Source organism: Cyanistes caeruleus, chromosome 3 (genome assembly GCF_971803275.1).
Source record: "Cyanistes caeruleus chromosome 3, bCyaCae1.hap1.1, whole genome shotgun sequence".
Taxonomy (NCBI): domain Eukaryota; kingdom Metazoa; phylum Chordata; class Aves; order Passeriformes; family Paridae; genus Cyanistes; species Cyanistes caeruleus.
Window position 1 is genome coordinate 962,194 of NC_141703.1, and position 17,546 is coordinate 979,739.

Genomic DNA, 17,546 nt, shown 5'->3' on the forward strand with positions numbered 1-17,546 from the left:
ACAAAAATTCCCAAGGGCTGGAAGGACAGGACAAAGGGAATGGCTTCCCACTGCCAGAGGGCAGGGCTGGATGGGATATTGGCCAGGCTGGACACTGGGGCTGGGAACAGCCTGGGACAGTGGGAGGTGTCCCTGCCATGCAGGAGAGGGAATGGGTGGGCTTCCAGGTCCTTCCCAACCCAAATCTTCTGTGAAATAAAAGCATCAACACCAAGCCCCAAATCAAGAACAGTTACCCTAAAACTTGTTTTTTCTCTACCAAGGCAGAAGGGGCCCAAGGCAGCTGCTCTGGTGTCAGTTCAGCTGACCCCAGTGCCAGAGTTCTGAACACTGAGCTCTGGCTCTGAGGTGTTTCATGTCAGCACCGAGCTCTCCACGTGTGAGGCTCTCCCCAGAACAGAGATGTGCTGTGTGAGCTCAGTCCCGCTCCATGGGGTGCACTGATCATTACAAGCCGGTGTGTAAATACCCCTGGGCAGGCCAACAGCTCCTGAGGAGCGCTGCAGTCGGCTCCCGAGCCCCTGCAGGAGAGGAGGGCAGGACACTGACCTGCAGCACATAGGGGTTGATGCCCTGCGTGGATGCGATGTGCGTGGACGCCGGCACCGCCTCCTGCTCCTCCAGGGCGTCCTCTGCCAAGGGCTCGTGGGCTGGCTCCTGGGTGATGTCTGCCATGTCACTGTCCAGCTCCACCACCCTGCCCAGCTGCTCCAGCTCCGGGGGCTGCGGATACAGAGGCCAGGTCACACCCAGGGAGCACGGCGTGGCCAGGACAGCCGCGGCTCCGGCAGCTCCTGGCTCTGCCAAGCTTCCACACTAAGGGCAGGGTGGACACACAGAACCTTCAGGCTGGGCCACGCCAGGGAAGGAGCAGTCCCGGAGTAGCGGTGCCCTCCTGGAGTTTTCCCAGCTCTGCCATGCAGTTTAGGAAACTGTTCTTCAGCTTTCCAGTTCTCAGGTGCTCAGCCAAGGGAGAGCTCTGTGTGTCCTGCCTCCCTTCCCTCCCCCCAGATCCATCCCAGGTGGCCCCAACCCCAATCACAGACTCTACATTCCACAAAGATCTGCATTTCACGTGGTTCCTGTGAGGGTGGGCAGGCCCTGGCACAGCTGGGGCTGCCCCTGGATCCCTGGCAGTGCCCAAGGCCAGGCTGGACATTGGGAGCAGCTGGGACAGTGGGAGGTGTCCCTGCCATGCAGGAGTTGGGATGAAAAGGTTTTTAAGGTCCCTCCCAACCCAAACCATTTGGTTGGATCTTCCAAGCCAAACCCTTGAATGATTGCATGGCTAAGTGCTCACATGGGCTGCACTTTTGCCCAGCTCACTCTGTGGGACCTGAGCTCCCCTGTACTGGTTTGGTTCCAGTTTAACCATCCCATGGCTCAGCTCTGTGTCCTGTGAAAGCCTCACGCTTCCAGCTCCCCAGACAGACCCCAGTACCAACCACTGAAGTGATGCAAAAATGGGAGTGAGGAAACCCAGGCAGGGAGTGTCTGGGAATCCTGCTCACAATTAAGGAGCACATTGACAAGGCTGTGCTTGGCTCTGTAGAACCAGCCAGGATGGGGGGCAAGGTTCTCAGCTGAGGTAAAATCACCTGAGGGCTCCATGAGGACAGAACTGAGTGGCAGACACAGAATCTGAGCCTGGCCCCGCATGTGGAACAGATTTACAAGTCAAAATATGGTTACAAACACAAGTTTCACTGCTCCCTTCATTGGGCTTTAATGCAGCAGGCTCCCTTGCAACATTAATAAATTCATTAATATTTAACTTAGTGAGAGAAGACAAAACAAAAACCAAGTCTAGATACCAAATGCTTCTTACAGCCCAAATAACATTATTACCAGATGTGTTCTACACCATGAGTTTGGAAAGTTTTAAGTGATGCCACAATGCTTCTGAGGGTTTGGGGAAACTAACTGATGTTTTTCCTAATTTCAGAAATCAAAACCTAAGTTAATGTTATGCGAGTCAGGAAGGTTAATGAACCTGGAGGGGTTTTTGCTAAGTACACTGGATTGTGCAAGAATGTTTGCAAACACCAGAGATGTTCCCAGTGTTCCTGAGTGTTTACAGGCTCAGCTCTGGTCCCCCCAGTCTGAACATGAAGCAGGGAGGGAGCTGAAGTGATGCTGCTGGGCAGCTCAAAATGCAATTAAGGATCTGCTCCAGCAGAGGGATGGATGAGCGGGTGTTAATTAGCAGAGGAGCCAGGAGAGCAGGAGCAGCAGCAGCTGGCCACTGCTCTGGGGTTCTCCATGCAGAAGCCAGCAGAGCTGGAGCCCCCAGGCTGCCCCAGCAGCAGGATGCTCTCCCCAGGGAGCAGATGGTGCTTCTGGGATTGCTGTACAGGGATCAGGGTCCTCAGACTCTCTCACCTGCCTGGAGAGCTCTGCTGTGCTGCCACACAAACAGCAGAGACTGTCCTGGACACCAGGGAAAGGTTCTGTTAGACACACAGAACAACTGGGGCTGGAAAAGCCTCTGAGCCCAAATCCAATCACTCCCCAGCACTGCCAGGGCCACCACTGACTACTGCCCAAGTGCCACATCCACAGGGCTGTGGAGCCCCTCCAGGGAAGTGACTTCACCACTGCCTTGGGCAACCTGTGCCAGGGCAGGACAGGCCTTTTCAGGAAGCCCTTTTCCAATATCCAACCTAAACCTCCCCTGGCACAACTTCCTGCTCCACCCTCCACAAGTCCACAGGGACTTGTGCAGAGCCACAAGGGCCCCCTGAGCCTCCTTTGCTCCAGGCTCAGCCCCTTTCCCAGCTCCCTCAGCCCCTCCTGGGGCTCCAGCCCCTTCCCAGCTCCGTTCCCTGCCCTGGACACGCTCCAGCCCCTCCAGGGCTCTCCTGCAGGAACCACAACTGGAGCCAGCCCTGGAGGTGTCCATGGTGCTCAGCACAGAGGCATTTGGCCTCTTGCCCACCTGGGCTCCTGGTATTCCCAGTGAATTGGATCAAACATTGCCTGTGGATCAAACATTCCTGTGTAAGATGGGCCCAGCACTGAGGATGTTTTGCAAAGGTTTAAAGCAGTCACATCCAACACAAATATGTTTACAAAGCCAGCATATAGCCAGCCTTAACAAAAAGTATTATTTTAATAAAAATAGAGCACATTCTTAAAAGAGAAAGCAGACAGTCTTGCACACTAATGGTGGTAAAGGCAACTGAGTGCACAGCATCACTGTCCAGGCAGGCAGCACACGGCGTTGGCATTACGGGCGTGCATTTAATAGTCACAAAAACAAGGGTTCTTCCAGAAGAGGTGCAAATCTGCCAAACTCAGACTAGAATTCAAACAAGAAACAAGGGTTGAAAGCCTTCCCGTCCCATCCTCAGGCTGAAATGTCAAGTGTCTCAAAGGAAAACAACACGCAGCCACTCAGCCAGAGCTCAGCAGAGTTTCTGTAAGGCTTCACTCTCCAGCTTGCACGTTACTCCAACCACCCACTGCCCAGGCACCAGCTATTCTCCAAATTCCATGTCATCAACCCTCCTCAGTCACTGTTCTCCTTCTACCTGAGCCAGGGGCGCTGGTTTGCCGTTCAGGGCCATCTGCTGGGGCAGCAGCTGCCCTGGGGGTGGCACAGGTGTGGTCTTTAACTTCTTGGTGTCCACTTTTGAAGGGTGATCTTCCTCTTCCTCATCTGAATCTTGCAAGCCATACTTGGAAAAGTGTGCTACCTGCGTCAAGGAGAAAGACAAACATGTCACAGCTTGGAAGTGAAATTCCTGGAAGGTCTGAATCCTGGGCAGATGTAACTGTGCCCTATCCAGGTATCCTAACACACAACTCTTGGGACACCCACGACAAATTCAGCCTCTCTACAGACCAAAACTACCTGCTCTAGGGCCACAGGTTTCACCACAGAACTGCAGACTGGGAGGGGCCTTAAAGCTCATTCATTCCATGGGCAGGGGCACTGTCCATTAGTCCAGGTTGCTGCAAGCCCCATCCAACCCGACCTCGAACCCTCCCAGGAACGAGGAGCTGCTTTGGTGAGGACAGTCCTTGAGACAGCTGTCCAAAGCCAGCAGCTGACCCCAATTACAAACTGCCAGGAGCCTGCAGGCTGGGGCAGGCGATGGGCTCACCTTGAAGACCCAGGAGCCGGTCTCGGGGCGGTACTCCTTGAAGCGGGCGCCCTGCTTGCGGGACACAGCCTCCAGCCGGCCCTCGTAGCCCATCTCCGCCAGGCGCTCGGGGCTCTTGATCAGGCAGCGCGACGTCTTGTCCGTGGGCCACACCCCGTCCAGCGTCACCTCTGCCCGCCTGCAAAAGGCACCAGCAGCCTCACAGACAAGGGCTGAGGAACTGGGCAGGGGAGCAGAGCGCAGCTCTGGGCAGGGAAACACCTTTTAAAGCCAATTTGTGGCACAGAAACCTGCAGGTAACTCGCTAGCGCTGCAAACTGAATGCACTGTTTGGATTTGGCTGCAGCCTGCAAACACAGCAGGCTGTCAGGGTTTGAAAAACCATCCTGATCTAGCACTTACCTATTTAGCCCTTCCCCAACGGGAGGCTTTCTTTCGTCATCAGGGTAAACAATAACTTCTTTTCTCCGGATATGTACAATCTCATCCAGGTTTAAGTTTGTTAGATTTACTTCTCCTTCGAAATATATTGATCCATAACCTGCAAAACAACCCAAAAGATCACAATCAAATTGTCTGTGAAAGTTGTGTGCCAGAGAGCTGACATTCCTGCTGTGCTCCTCCTGCCCCCACCCAGCCCCGTCTCCCAAGCACAGAGATACCCTTCCCCCTGAGAAAACTCTGGAAGAGCATTATCAGCTTTGACACCGGTATCAAAAGGCTGGGAGAGCTGGGGGTGCTCAGCTGGAGAGCCCAGAGCCCCTTGCAGGGCCTGAAGGGGCTCCAGGAGAGCTGGAGAGGGACTGGGGCCAAGGGCTGCAGGGCCAGGAGCCAGGGAATGGCTGCCAGGGGCAGAAGGCAGGGCTGGATCTTGGGATCTTGGGCAGGAATTGTTCCCTGGCAGGGTGAGGAAGCCCCAGAGCAGCTGGGGCTGCCCCTGGATCCCTGGAAATATCCAGTGCCAGGCTGGATAGGGTTTGGAGCACCCTGGGATGGTGGGAGGTGTCCCTGCCCATGGAGAGAGATGAGCTATAATGCCTCTCCCAAACCAAACCAGTGTGTGATACTGGGATTTATTTTATCTTAAAATCCTACAAAACTCTGATGTAAGCTGCTGCCACAGCCAGGGCACTGGTTACAGTAGTGTGGGGGGCTGGAGCTCAGGCTCTGCAGCTGTAAGGTGCAGGGTGAAGGCCAGGGGGTCTCACCCTTGCGGCCGATGGTGAAGTCTGTCACGATACATTCGTTCCTGTCGTTGGTCAGCCGGGCCAGCTCCTCCAGGGATGGGATGGTGTAGTAGCCAGCTCGTGTCAGAACAATCCCTGCAACACAACGTTCCCTGAGAACAGGGCTGGCAGCAAAGTACCAGCATTCCCAGACTGCCATCCCGTTTGTTTTGCCAGCCTGAACAGCTGGAAGCCTCAGAGGAACTGAGAATCAGGGTACCCAAAGCCAGCAGACAGCAGAACACCTTTGTTCCACAGCCTCCAGAGCACATTAAACCAAGTGCTCTGCAGGTTGTGCCAGCCCAGGCACCTCCCAGAGAGCAGCAGGTGTGCAAACAGGCAGGGAAGGAGGTGTGCAGGGATAAGAAAAATTGCAAATGCATCAACACTTGAAGGAAACACTTTCCCAGCTTTAGTAGCCTGGGGCCTCAGGCACTGCTGATCAAGCTGCAGCTTCTACATTTAACAGGCTCCAATTCATCATCTTCTATTAATTTGTCTAATCATCTTCCTGATCCAAAAGCATTTTGCATCTACAAAATGTCTAGAGACGTTTCTTTTGCACACATCACCTGCCAGTTTCATTACATGCCACGTAAGTATTACCTGGAAGGATTAACAAACCTTTTCCCTTTACCTTCTCCAGTTTAAAAAACTCCAACACGTCTGATATAAAACTGGGGGATAAAATTTAAATGCTCATTGACTCAGCAGATAAAATTTTTACACTAGGTAAGAAAACCGAGATTTGTATTCTGGTGGAAGGAGGAGGGAAAAAAGCAGAAGCTGAGGGTGTCAAAGAGCAGAAAACACTGCGAGAAACGCTGCCCTCAGCAGCCTCACCTGCAGGATGCAGCTGGTGCACGGCCTCGGCCTCCTCGTCCCGCTCATCCTGCAGGGAATCCTCCTGGAAGGAGGCGTCCTCGCTGCTGCCCTCCAGCCCGTTGCGCAGCGCCGCGCGCATGTTGAGCGCCACGATGGTGTCGTCCACGCCCGCGGGGGGCTTGTGCCCGCTGCCCTCCAGGCTCTGGGGAATGGGCTTGGCGATGGGATTGGTGTAAAACCTGGTCACCTCGTGGGCCTCCTCCTCCTCCTCCCGCTCCCCGTCCTGCCTGTGGTTCTCCTCGGGAGGCACCGACAGGAAGAACCTGGGCACAGGAAGGATAATGGGAATTATTTAGCTCCAAGGGACTCACACCAACATTCCTGTGTGGGGCCAGGAGCTGCACTTGGATGAGCCCCGTGGGTCCCTCCCTGCTCAGGAGACTCTGTGATTCCACCATTCAAATTCTGTTCTTCCCACACAAAGACCAAACAGGAGCACACAAACTGCAGTGTCAGTGATGATTCCCCTTCCCTCTGCTCCTGCTTGACCACCTGTGACACTGAGGCTCCCACTACAGCAAGGACAGTGGTGAGGCTGGGACAGTCCCCATGGTGCTGGGGACGACTAAGGCACGTGCCCTGAGCAGAGCTGAGTGCAAGAGGGAGCTCAGGCTGGAGAGAAACCTCGAAAGGGGCTGTAACCCCACAGCTCCCAGCCCTCTGCCCACAGGGCCAGGGTGGCCCCACTCCCACAGCAGCTCTTATTTTAGTAACTTCCAATAAAATCAGTAATGAGCTGGGCAGGAGGTTTCTTCCAGACTCTGATTAAAAGAAAACCAAGGCAAAAATCAGAGTTCAACTGCAATGTGGCCACAGGTTTTTCAGAGGAGATAGGAATTCTGGCTTTTGGGAGGAAGATGCAGCCTTAGAGGATCCGCATTGTAATCTGTACAAAATACATATACAGAAATTAGAAATATGAGATATGAGGATCAGTGGAGCTCCCTTGCAATTCCCACATCACTGAGGACTGCTCTGGAGAGGTTCTTCTCCCCTCAGAGTAGTTCAGCACTTCCCTCAAGGAATATCCTGGTTCCTTGCTACAGGGGAGGAGGAGAGACTCATGCAGAACACAAGTCCCTGCTCCGTGACCCAGATTTTGGATGGGGTGACTGGCAGTGCCCACACAGGAAGAACACACGGCTGGTCAGTCCGGGAGGAAATGCCTCTCCCAGCAGGTCAATTGCTTTCAGTGAACATTCCTTTTCAGTGAAGCAACATCCCTGGAAAGAGGAGGCTGCTGTAGAGCAGTAATTCAGGGACAGGCAGAACCAGTTTGCATTTCTGAGGACCAAGCCCTGCAGGGTGACTCGCTCACCTGTCCCCATTCTCCGGGTACTCCGACGGCGACGCCAGGTCCTCGTTCTCCCGGCTCACGGGAGAGAACAGGTTGCTGCTGCTGAGGTTCTTCAGAACCAGCTTCTTGATGCTCTTCCTGGAAACACAGCACACCAAGGAAGGGAAGTTTGGATCTGTCCACTGCATAAATGCACATTTTGTGCTCCAGGGACCAGGAACTGGCTCCAAGACCTGTTCCCACACCCAGGACATATCAAGTCTCCCATAAGAGATCCTAACATTTGTTTAGGAATTCCATTCAAGGCTCTGGTTCATACAGAGGTGTGAAAAGCACAAGCCAGTGAAAGGCTCAAAGCCCAGTGCTCTGTTTCCCAGATCAGCTTTTCCAGAAGCACATAAGGTCTGGCCCACAGGTGCAGGTTCATTTTACAGCAGGGTCACTTCAGTCTTTTGTTCTTTGTTTTCACTCAACTCCAAACCTTTCAAAACCCTTTTTCTATTTCATTGCTGCTCATGTACCTAAAACCTGAACCCAAAGCTTCACTCAGGCAGAACCATAATATATTTCCCACAGAAACATCTGTGGATCTGAAATAGAGCCAGAGCTGGGATAAAACCACCAGAAATCAGCCTCCATACTAGGGGCATGAGCAAACCTGATGACACATTCAGGAGCAGGTAGTATTACCCTGTGCAAACTTTCCTTGTAAGAATTCCTAAATTACTTCATAGGAGCTTTGCTCCCATCATGGGCTGACCTCATTTTACAGCTTTACTCTTAAACAGTTTAAGCTGAACCTTTTTACCTCTTCTACAGCAAACAGTTCTAGTGAAGTCTTACAGACAACTTGTTATTGTTCCTCCAATCTGAACCAGGGCACAAAATCATGAAATTTAGGGTAACAGACAGGAGTTTGTAGAAGATTCTCACACAGAGACAAAAGAGAAGCTCACTTTGGCATGAAGGCTCCATTGGCCAGGGAGGGCTCGTCGTCATCCAGCCCATCAAAGAGCTGGGACTTGGCCGAGCCCGCTGACTGCAGGGCCTTGGGCCGCACTCTGGTGGCAGGGCGTGGGGTCAGCTTGTAGTGGGTGGGGGTTGTCAAGGCCTTCTGGGCTGCTGGGTTGGTTGGCTTCAGCCTCTGCAACACAAAGATGGGAATCTCAGGGTCAGGGACAGAGCTCTTGGGTGCTCCAGCCCAGGGCCCTGAAAGGCAAGGGGGTGATAAAGTAAAGGGGAAGCAGTAATTGCAGCCAGGCTGGAGGGCTCCGTGCACAGCCCCAGCCACCAGCCTGGACCCACGGGCACCCTGGGCTCCAGCTGCCAGCAAGGACTCAGCTCCAGCCCTCACAATCTGCCTGGGGGCAGCAGCCACCCAGAACCTCCCACAACACCTCAAAAACCTGGGAAATGTTTGTTCTATCATCCTTTGAACAAAGCCACAGGGAAAGGCTTATCAGAGACTCTCAGAGATGTCCTAAGCAGAGCACTACAATTATCCCAATCATTAATAACAATCCATCTTTATTCCCAATCAGCAGCAGCGAGCACAGGAGCTCCAGAGCCAAGGTTGTGATGCAGGCAAAAGCAGGAAATCATGGAATAGTTTGGGTTGGAAAGTACAGAAAGTTAAAGAACATGCACTTCCAACCCCCCTGCCATGGGCAGGGAACTTTCCACTGGAATAAAATCAAGCCCTTTGTGTCCTGGAGGGTAAAAAGCCACTGCACCACTGGGAGAGCACAGAGGGCAACTTAGCTGGCTGCTCACTGTGCCCAAAGCAATTCCAACTGCCACCCATAAGGTGAGGTCAGTGCACTTACCTCTTCCTTCTTCTTGGGGTCTGACATGGGGTTTCTGAAGAGGGGGGAGTCTCCAAAGGGTGAGTAGGCCAGGCTGTTGAGGTGCTGCTGGAGGACAGCTTGCTGGGCTGCAGAGGCGTTGGGGTCTGTCAGAGCTACAAAAGGAGCAGCATTTTAGTCTTTGAGCTTTGGGGGCAAAACCAGGGCAGGCAGAAACACAGCAGCTCTCTGAGGATCTCCTTCAGAGTGTGCAACCTTATTCACTGAGCTCTCATGGATGAAAAGCTGAAGGCACAGAGAGCTACAGAGCAGGGGAAAGAGCCTGGCCTGCCAGAATATTCAGCTAATCCAGCTGGCTTCTGAAAGGGTGTGCAGGGAAAAGATTTCATGCAGAATTTTGATATTACTGCTACTACGACCATACAGGTCTAGAGTCCCCTCCAATGAATTTTAAATCTTGTCTCTCTGTCTTAAAGCATTTCGTTTTAATTCCTGTTAAAATGCTCTAAGACTTCACCCCATGAAACATTCAAGCCACCAAAAGCAGCTTAATTCTAATTCCAACAAAACCAGGGTGGATGTGGGCCTTCCTGAAGAGCAACGAAACCACTCTCAGAACAACAGCTTACTCTCAGGGTCTGCAGGAAGTCAGGAGGAGAGCTGGAGACAACTGGGTCTTATTTTTATCCCAATGGCACAGCATTGCTGTTAATAAAGGCCCTCTAAGCCTCTCCTATCCGGAAATACTGAAAAAGCCAACACTGCACTTCCCTTACTTTTTTTGTGCACATCTATTCTTGGTGCCCCAAATCCAGTGATGGGAAATGCTACTAATCTTGAAGACAAAACTCAAAAATAGGTGCAATTATTGGATGAGGAAAGCAATTTGGAATTCCTTCAGAAATATATACATAACTAGCAAAAAAAGGATGATAAACACGGTCTGCCCTGCAACTGAGAACAGGAGTGGCCTCAAGGAGATGTTCTGTCCTTCCAAACGCTTTGGGAGGGCTGTGCTCCTGTGTTCAGGCAGCAGGGTGATGGACACTCACCTACAGCAGGCTGAGGGGCCCCGAAGCCCAGGGTGGCCGTGGATGTGTTGAATCCTGGGGCTCCAAATGCTCCCGTTCCCAGCGTTCCCCCCAGCTTTGGCTGGGTGTTTCCAAACAGGGACGTCTGTCCTGCCCCCAGAGCTGTGACACGAGAGGTGACTGTCACTTACCACAGGACTGTGACAAGTTTACGAGCACAACAAACAATCAATTCCTTATCAAACTGCAGAAAATGCTCTCTGTGCCCACGGATGCTGCAGACACTCCAGCCTTGTGATCAGAGCAGAGGCTCTGAGCACAGAGGACCTCACCAGTCCCACCAGTGTAACCAGTGCTGCCCAGTTTCCACCAGGTCACTTGGCACTGTGCTAAGAAGCTCCCCTTGGAGCTGCCTTGAAGCTAAAACATGCCCAGCCTTTCCTAACTCGGTTACAGGCCATAGCCAGGCTGGACCAGCACTGCAGCCTGAGGGCTGAAGCTGCCCAGGAATGAGCTGGGAAACTGCTTACCTGTTCCAAAGCCTGTTCCAAGTCCAGTGCCCAGAGTCCCAGTCGCAGGCTTATTTCCAAACAAGCTGTTTCCAGCAGTGTTGGCACCAAAACCTTCAACAACAGAACAAGCAGCTCATTAGAGATGAAATTAAAACCATGTATTTAAATAAATAAGCATCACAGGGTTGAAGAGCCCTGCCACAGTCAAAATCAAACTTCTCACTCTTTCCAGCAGCAGATTAAACTGACAATCAGCAAGGAGGGACTTCACTGGTAATAAACACATTTAGTTATAAATACAGCATTAAAGCAGCACAGAAAATGCTGGTCTGCCTTCTTAAGCTTTTCAGTTTGTTACAAACTTCAAAGTTTCCCTGAAAGGCAGAGCTGACATGATGCTGCTATATCTGGCAATAGAGTAAAAAGTGGTGGTGTTTTTTGAGTGCCTGGAGGGAACAAACCTCATTTCATCCTGTTTATACCACACACTCATTTCTCTGACCCTCACCACAGAGCAGGTGAGAACTCAGAGCTGCACAGTTCAAGGGCACAGCTGCAGCAAGGCCACCCCAAATCTGTCATGAGCTCAATTCTACTGCAGATGCTGACCCCATCCCATGCTTGATCAGTACACAAAGCCAGGATTAAACTGAAAAACTGTAGGTTTGCACCAAACCCCTTGGGATCCAGCTCCATTCCTCCTATAAACTGCTTCAGGCAAACCAAAATCACACACTGCAAAGGCTGTGTGACCAAACAGTGCCAACACACTGGTGGGGCCGTGGAGATCCTGACCAGCACAACAAGAACTTGAACACAGCTTTCACACCCCTGGGAGGCTTGCCCAGGACTGCTCACCACAGTCAAACCCTGGTTGGGAAGGTGCTGCCCTGCTTCAGAGCACTGAGAGCTTGACTTGGGAAGGACCCAAAAGATCACCCAGTTCCCTCGAGTTCTGCCCTGTCTGTCCTGGCAGGCTGGCACAGCAGGCTAAAGGCACTGCCTCTAAATAACCAACCCAAAACAGCACTGCAGGAAAGGGGTGGCAGGATCCAACCCCCTCCTCCTCACTCGCAGAGACAGTTTTGTTCTCTGAAATACGGAATTAAAAAGGCAGAAGAGATTCTGGAGTCCCACGAAAGCAGCAGCCACTCCCTTCAGCCATCCCTACACATTGCTCCTGCTCAGTCACACACTCACCCAACATCAGCTCTCACATCAGAGGCTGCCAAGAACACACCACCAGCTCCTCAGGACTCTGGTCCTTCACACCACCAAGGACCACAAGAGCCACCAGCTAAACTGGAGCTGATTGCTTTCACCTTCACTGCAGTGCAGGATCTCCTGACACCTGCCCGAGCCCAGGGATCACCCCCATTCTCCCAGTGCTGCTGTACCATCACAGGGTGTTCACAGCCTCCTAACAAACCCCTCTGCTCCCTGAATCTTTCATTTCAGGAGTTTTCAACCACAGAATTACAAAATGGTTGGAGTTAGAAGGGACCTGTGAGATGACCCAGCCAAGCTCCCTGCACGGGTTTCCCGCACGGATCCAGGGGTTTTCCCCATGGATTGATGGATCCCCTCTCAGCCTTCCCTTCTCCAGACTGGCCAGGCCCAGCTCCCGGTCTCTCCTCACCAGAGGTGCTCCAGACCCTAAATCATCCCTGTGGCCTTCCCTGGACCCTCTCCAGTAGCTCCTGGTGTTCCTTGAACTGTGGAGCCCAGAACTGAACAGGACACTCTGGATGAGCCTCCCTGGAGCTGAGCAGAGGGGCAGGATCCCCTCCCCTCCCTGCTGGGAATGCCCTTCCCAATGCTTCCCTGGATCCCAGGGGCTCTCCTGGCCATCACAGGCTGAAAATTCCCTTAAGGGCTCACCAAAAGAGTGGCACTTGACCATCTACTTCCCGAGTCAGGGAGCCCACCAAGGGCAAAGGCACAGCCCAGCACATGTCCCTGTGGCAGGGCCGTCGCTCACCTGACAATTCCAACACTACAGTACTTAGCACGTGCTCTCTGCAGTGTGTGGTACACACAGGACACCTTCAATGATTGAAACCCCACTTTCTTTCCCTGTCCCCAAACTGCAAGGGTTTGTAGGGGTTCAAACTCGGAGCAGGTTTGTTACCAAAGAGGCCCCCGCCTGTGGTGGTACCGAACGAGGGAGCGCTGGTCGTGGTGGTTCCAAATCCAGCAGGCTTGTTCCCAAACAGGGTCTGAAAGGAAAAGAACAGCAATTTGGGAACCTGGGATGCCGACAGCACAGGAATTGTATCGTGTTTGGCTGCAGACAAGGAAACAGAACTAAAGCCAAGCACAGCTGAGCCCCCCTGCCCTCCCTTCCATGAGTAGGGGTTATCCCAAGCCACCTGCAAGACCCCCCAAAAGCAGCTGTTAGGGTCAGACTCAAGGGGCTTAAGGGATTTTTCCAGTCTCAGTGATCCTGTGATTTTTGCTCCACCACATCCAAAATGACTGAGTATCAAAAAATCAAGGTTGGTTTTGGTCCATCACAACTTACAACCTGTATTTCCAACCCTATGCTGAGGCACCCCCAGGCACTGCAAACCTCAGTATCTCCTGCTGCTTTCATCACTCCACACATCACTCGTTAAAAAAATGATTCTCCTACACCTGTTTATCCTCCAGTTTACAGCAAACCACCTGACCTTTCTCAGACATGGTAATTCCTAAGCTAACACAACTTCTGTGAAGCTCAGCACCCCAGAACAGGGCTCTGCTTGGCTTTCTCTCTTTATCACAAAGGCACAGACATACCGAACCACCAACCCCAAATCCTGTGTTGGCTTGTCCAAAAAGGCCAGTTCCCGTTCCAAATCCAGTCCCAGCATTTGTATTGGCAGCTGTCCCAAAAAGGCCTCCAGGCTGTGAGGGCTGGGTGACCCCAAAGAGACCCTACAAACAGGAACCAGGTTAAGGTAACGCTCCCAGGCTTTTCCAAGTCCAGCACTGACAACAGATCCAACACACAAAATCAGGCAATAAAACAACGCTACATTTGCCCTCGTGCTGGGGGAAGAGGAGGGCTGAAGAGCATTCCAGAAGCTTTAGTTCCCCTCCAAGAAATCAGTTACTAAAAAGAAATTAAAAAAAGCCAAAAAAACTTATGCTCCACAATTTAAAGGATATTGCAATCTCCTCATCACTTTGAGCAAGGGAGATGGAAAAGAAACATTTCACAGGGTTTTCTGGGACAAGTCAACAAATTCACAAAGAACTTGGGATATCTGGAGCCAAAGCCTCTAGTTACACAAGTTACAACTACAGTCACAAAAGCCCACAAATGCTGCTCATTTGTCACCAGAAAGCCCAGGACACTAATTCCCATAGAAGGCTCATCAGGGAATGACATTATCTGTGTGAGAATGATCAGAAGCACGGGAGCTGCTAGAGAGCAGCTGCTTGAGGAGGTGAGTGGGAACACGATTTGTGAACAGCTGACTGTTGCTGTTTGCCAGGAACAAAGCTGACTGCCAGGAGGCTCCTCACTCCAGGGCAGCCCTCAGAGCTCAGCATCCTGCTTTTACCACACTGCAGTGGAGTCTGAGGAACATCCCAATCCTGCAGGCCCCGTTCCCAGCCCCCTTACCATGGTGTTGGTGTTGGGCTGGCCCAGGGTGCTGGTGCCCCCGAAGGAGAAGCCGGTGTTCTGCGTGGTGGTGGCCTGGCCGAAGGGTTTGTTGAACAGACTCGTGGTCTGCGACTGCTGCCCAAAGAGCCCCCCGGTGGTGCCGGTGCCAAAGCCGGTCGTACCTGGGACACCAACGGGAGTTAGAGACCAGAGCCAGCAGATCCCACATTCACACAGGAAAAAAGGACACAGAATGTCCTCAGTGGGAATGAGCCCCCAGGGATCCCCCAGTGCCCCCCTGCCCTGCCCAGACCCCCCAACAAGCCCAGCTTGGGCATCCCTGGATGCTCCTGGAGCTCTGGCAGCCTCGGGGCCGTGCCCATTCCCTGGGGAGCCTGGGCAGTGCCAGCAGCCTGTGGGGAAAGAAGAGCCTTGCCCTGATCTCCAGCCTGAGCCTGCCCTGGCCCAGCTCCAGATGCTCCCTGGGTCCCACCTCTGCTCATCCAACAACCACTTCCATTCCTACAGCCTGGGGGATTTGGATCTGTTTACAGTCAAATTCCACAAATTTGCTCCTGGAACAGTGGGAGGTGTCCCTGTCATGGCAGGGCTGGGAATGGGTGGGATTTGAGGTCCCTCCCAACCCAAATATCCATTATTAGGAAAAAACCCCTCCCCATGAGGATGGGCAGGCCCTGGCACAGGTGCCCAGAGCAGCTGGGGCTGCCCCTGGATCCCTGGCAGTGCCCAAGGCCAGGCTGGACATTGGGAGCTCCTGGGACAGTGGGAGGTGTCCCTGCCATGGCAGGGGTGAAACTGGGTGAGCTTCAAGGTCGCTTCTAACCTAAATCATTCAGGGATTTTATGATCTATTTTTGTTTCAGTTAGCACTAAAACCTAATAAAAATCCAATTGTTGATTGAATTTTCCCAAGCAAAAGTAAGAAAACAGATTCCTGTGTCAAGGAGCTCCACCAGTGAATGTTGGCAATACAACCAGCACAACTCTGAGCTCACAGCAGTGTTCCAACGTTTTGCATCACAGAATTTTAAATGGTTTAACAGAATATTTGCACATGCACTCACAGGAAGGCCAGGGCCAGCAGTACTTACTGGTTCCAAAAGCAGTTTTATTCTGTCCATAGGAAAAGCCTGTATTGGTAGTGGAAGAGCCAAAAAGTCCTGTGGCTGTGCTGGAGGTGGCAGTGGAAGAGCCAAACAAGCCAGCAGTTGCCCCTGCTCCGACAGGATTCGTGGGCCCTTTCCTATTTGCCTGGTAGTCTTCCAAGCGGAGTTCCTAGAGGAAAATCCAGCTCTTTTTACACAGGACAAGGGCAGGCAAGTGTCCTTACTACACTCACACAGCACCCAATCTGCACCAAGGTGAAGGCTCAAGAAAAGCTGCAATATCCACATTTTTAAAAACAAGGATACCAAACCTGAACTTAGATCTATGTTGGGACTTCAATCTGACTTCCCAGAGCTTTTCCAGATCTTTTTATAAGCCATCTGTTTTGAAGGGTCAAACAAACCACCCCAAATGGGAAGGCCTCAGGTTAAATGCTTGGGAACACTAGTTTATAATAAACAACTGAGCTCTGAGATCCTGCTGTTTCCTCAGCAGAGCAGGGCTGTTCCCAACAGGATCTCATGTCCTTGTGACAAGATGGAATTTCAGCTCATCCAGACCTGCATTAACATTTAAACCCAACTGCAATTAAGGTGGCGTTGCATCAAGTGCTTTACTTTACAACACCCCTCGTGTGTGATGCAGATCTTGGAGGTCATTAATATATTTCCATTAATGAGCACAGACAGTAAGTGTGGCCCAGAAAGGCCCAGGCTACGGCTGTGTGCCCCTGCACTGACCTCCAGGGACTTGCTCTCGTACTCCTTCATGGCAGTGATGCACTGGTGCTTGGTGTTGATGTTGGTGCTGACGCCGGATTTCACCATGGTGTCGGTGCCGGTCGGGGGCTGCCAGGAAGGGAGGAAGGGCCAGGTTAAAATCCAGACAGACTTGGGGGAACACAGCCACAACTCCCTGCAGATCCTGGAAAATCCTACACCTAAGCACAGAGCTGAGGCTCTGGGTGATGCTCTGCTCGGTAAGACCCCACCTGCAGAGCCTCCAGCCCTGGGGCCCAAGAGCAGGAGGATGTGGAGCTCTAGGAACACGTCCAGAGGAACCACAGAGCTGCTCCAGGGATGGAGCCCTCTGGAGCCAGGCTGGGAGAGCTGGGGGTGCTCACCTGGACAGGAGAAGCTGCAGGGAGAGCTCAGAGCCCCTTGCAGGGCCTGAAGGAGCCCCAGGAAAGCTGGAGAGAGACAATTGCCAAGGGCTGCAGGGCCAGGAGCCAGGGAATGGCTGCCAGGGGCAGAGGGCAGGGCTGGATCTTGGGATCTTGGGCAGGAATTGTTCCCTGGCAGGGTGGGCAGGGGCTGGGATGGAATTGCCAGAGCAGCTGGGGCTGCCCCTGGATCCCTGGCAGTGCCCAAGGCCAGGCTGGACATTGGGAGCAGCTGGGACAGTGGGAGGTGTCCCTGCCATGGCTGGGGGGCACTGGGTGGGCTCTGAGGCCCCTTCCAACCCAAACCTTGTGTGATTTAACGGTTTTATAATTCCATCATTGTCTGTACAGCTGAGGCCTCACCCAGGTGTGTTCAATGATGATCAACAGTGGAATTTGCCCCAGGAACACTCAAAACAACTCCCAGCAATTCTGCTTTTGGTTTCACTTTAAAAGCAGTTTACCTCAGCTTCTGGCACAAATCCTGGAGCTCTGCACAGATTTCACTTTTTTTAACAGTGATATGGAAGTACAAATCAGCAGCACTGCAAGAGCCCAGGCAGCACCACTGCTCTACCCCCAAAGCCTCAGTCTTACATCAGAGCTCAGTCAGGAAATGAAGAGGGATGAGAGCTGCCTGAACAAGTTTTTGGGGAAAGGAGTCCCTCTTCCAGCAGGCCCCAGTTAGCCCAGTTCCTCAAAGCCTCTCTGCTGGGCCACCCTCCAGGTCCAACTGCCACACAACTTCACAGCAGTTACTGAATCCTGTCTTAAAGGGGACTCGTCCAGAGGAAGC

The 17,546-nt window shown here is 52.5% G+C and overlaps 1 protein-coding gene across 8 annotated transcripts in view; it reads right to left on the reverse strand.

Annotated features, from left to right (window-relative positions):
* Positions 1–17,546, reverse strand: part of NUP98 (nucleoporin 98 and 96 precursor) — a 33,874-nt gene that overhangs the window by 10,686 nt on the left and 5,642 nt on the right. For 4 of the 8 annotated variants that reach the window (XM_086883825.1, XM_086883826.1, XM_086883827.1 and 1 more), the window contains 16 exons: positions 16,329–16,436; positions 15,573–15,756; positions 14,479–14,642; positions 13,647–13,784; positions 12,997–13,084; positions 10,884–10,976; positions 10,375–10,515; positions 9,344–9,477; positions 8,474–8,661; positions 7,539–7,655; positions 6,179–6,483; positions 5,318–5,431; positions 4,512–4,650; positions 4,110–4,287; positions 3,534–3,698; positions 550–723 (listed from right to left, as the gene is read on the reverse strand). In XM_086883825.1, coding sequence (XP_086739951.1) covers positions 550–723; positions 3,534–3,698; positions 4,110–4,287; positions 4,512–4,650; positions 5,318–5,431; positions 6,179–6,483; positions 7,539–7,655; positions 8,474–8,661; positions 9,344–9,477; positions 10,375–10,515; positions 10,884–10,976; positions 12,997–13,084; positions 13,647–13,784; positions 14,479–14,642; positions 15,573–15,756; positions 16,329–16,436 — 2,430 coding nt within the window. The remainder of the gene's footprint in view (positions 1–549; positions 724–3,533; positions 3,699–4,109; positions 4,288–4,511; positions 4,651–5,317; positions 5,432–6,178; positions 6,484–7,538; positions 7,656–8,473; positions 8,662–9,343; positions 9,478–10,374; positions 10,516–10,883; positions 10,977–12,996; positions 13,085–13,646; positions 13,785–14,478; positions 14,643–15,572; positions 15,757–16,328; positions 16,437–17,546) is intronic. The other 4 variants (XM_086883829.1, XM_086883830.1, XM_086883831.1 and 1 more) reach the window with 1 other exon arrangement.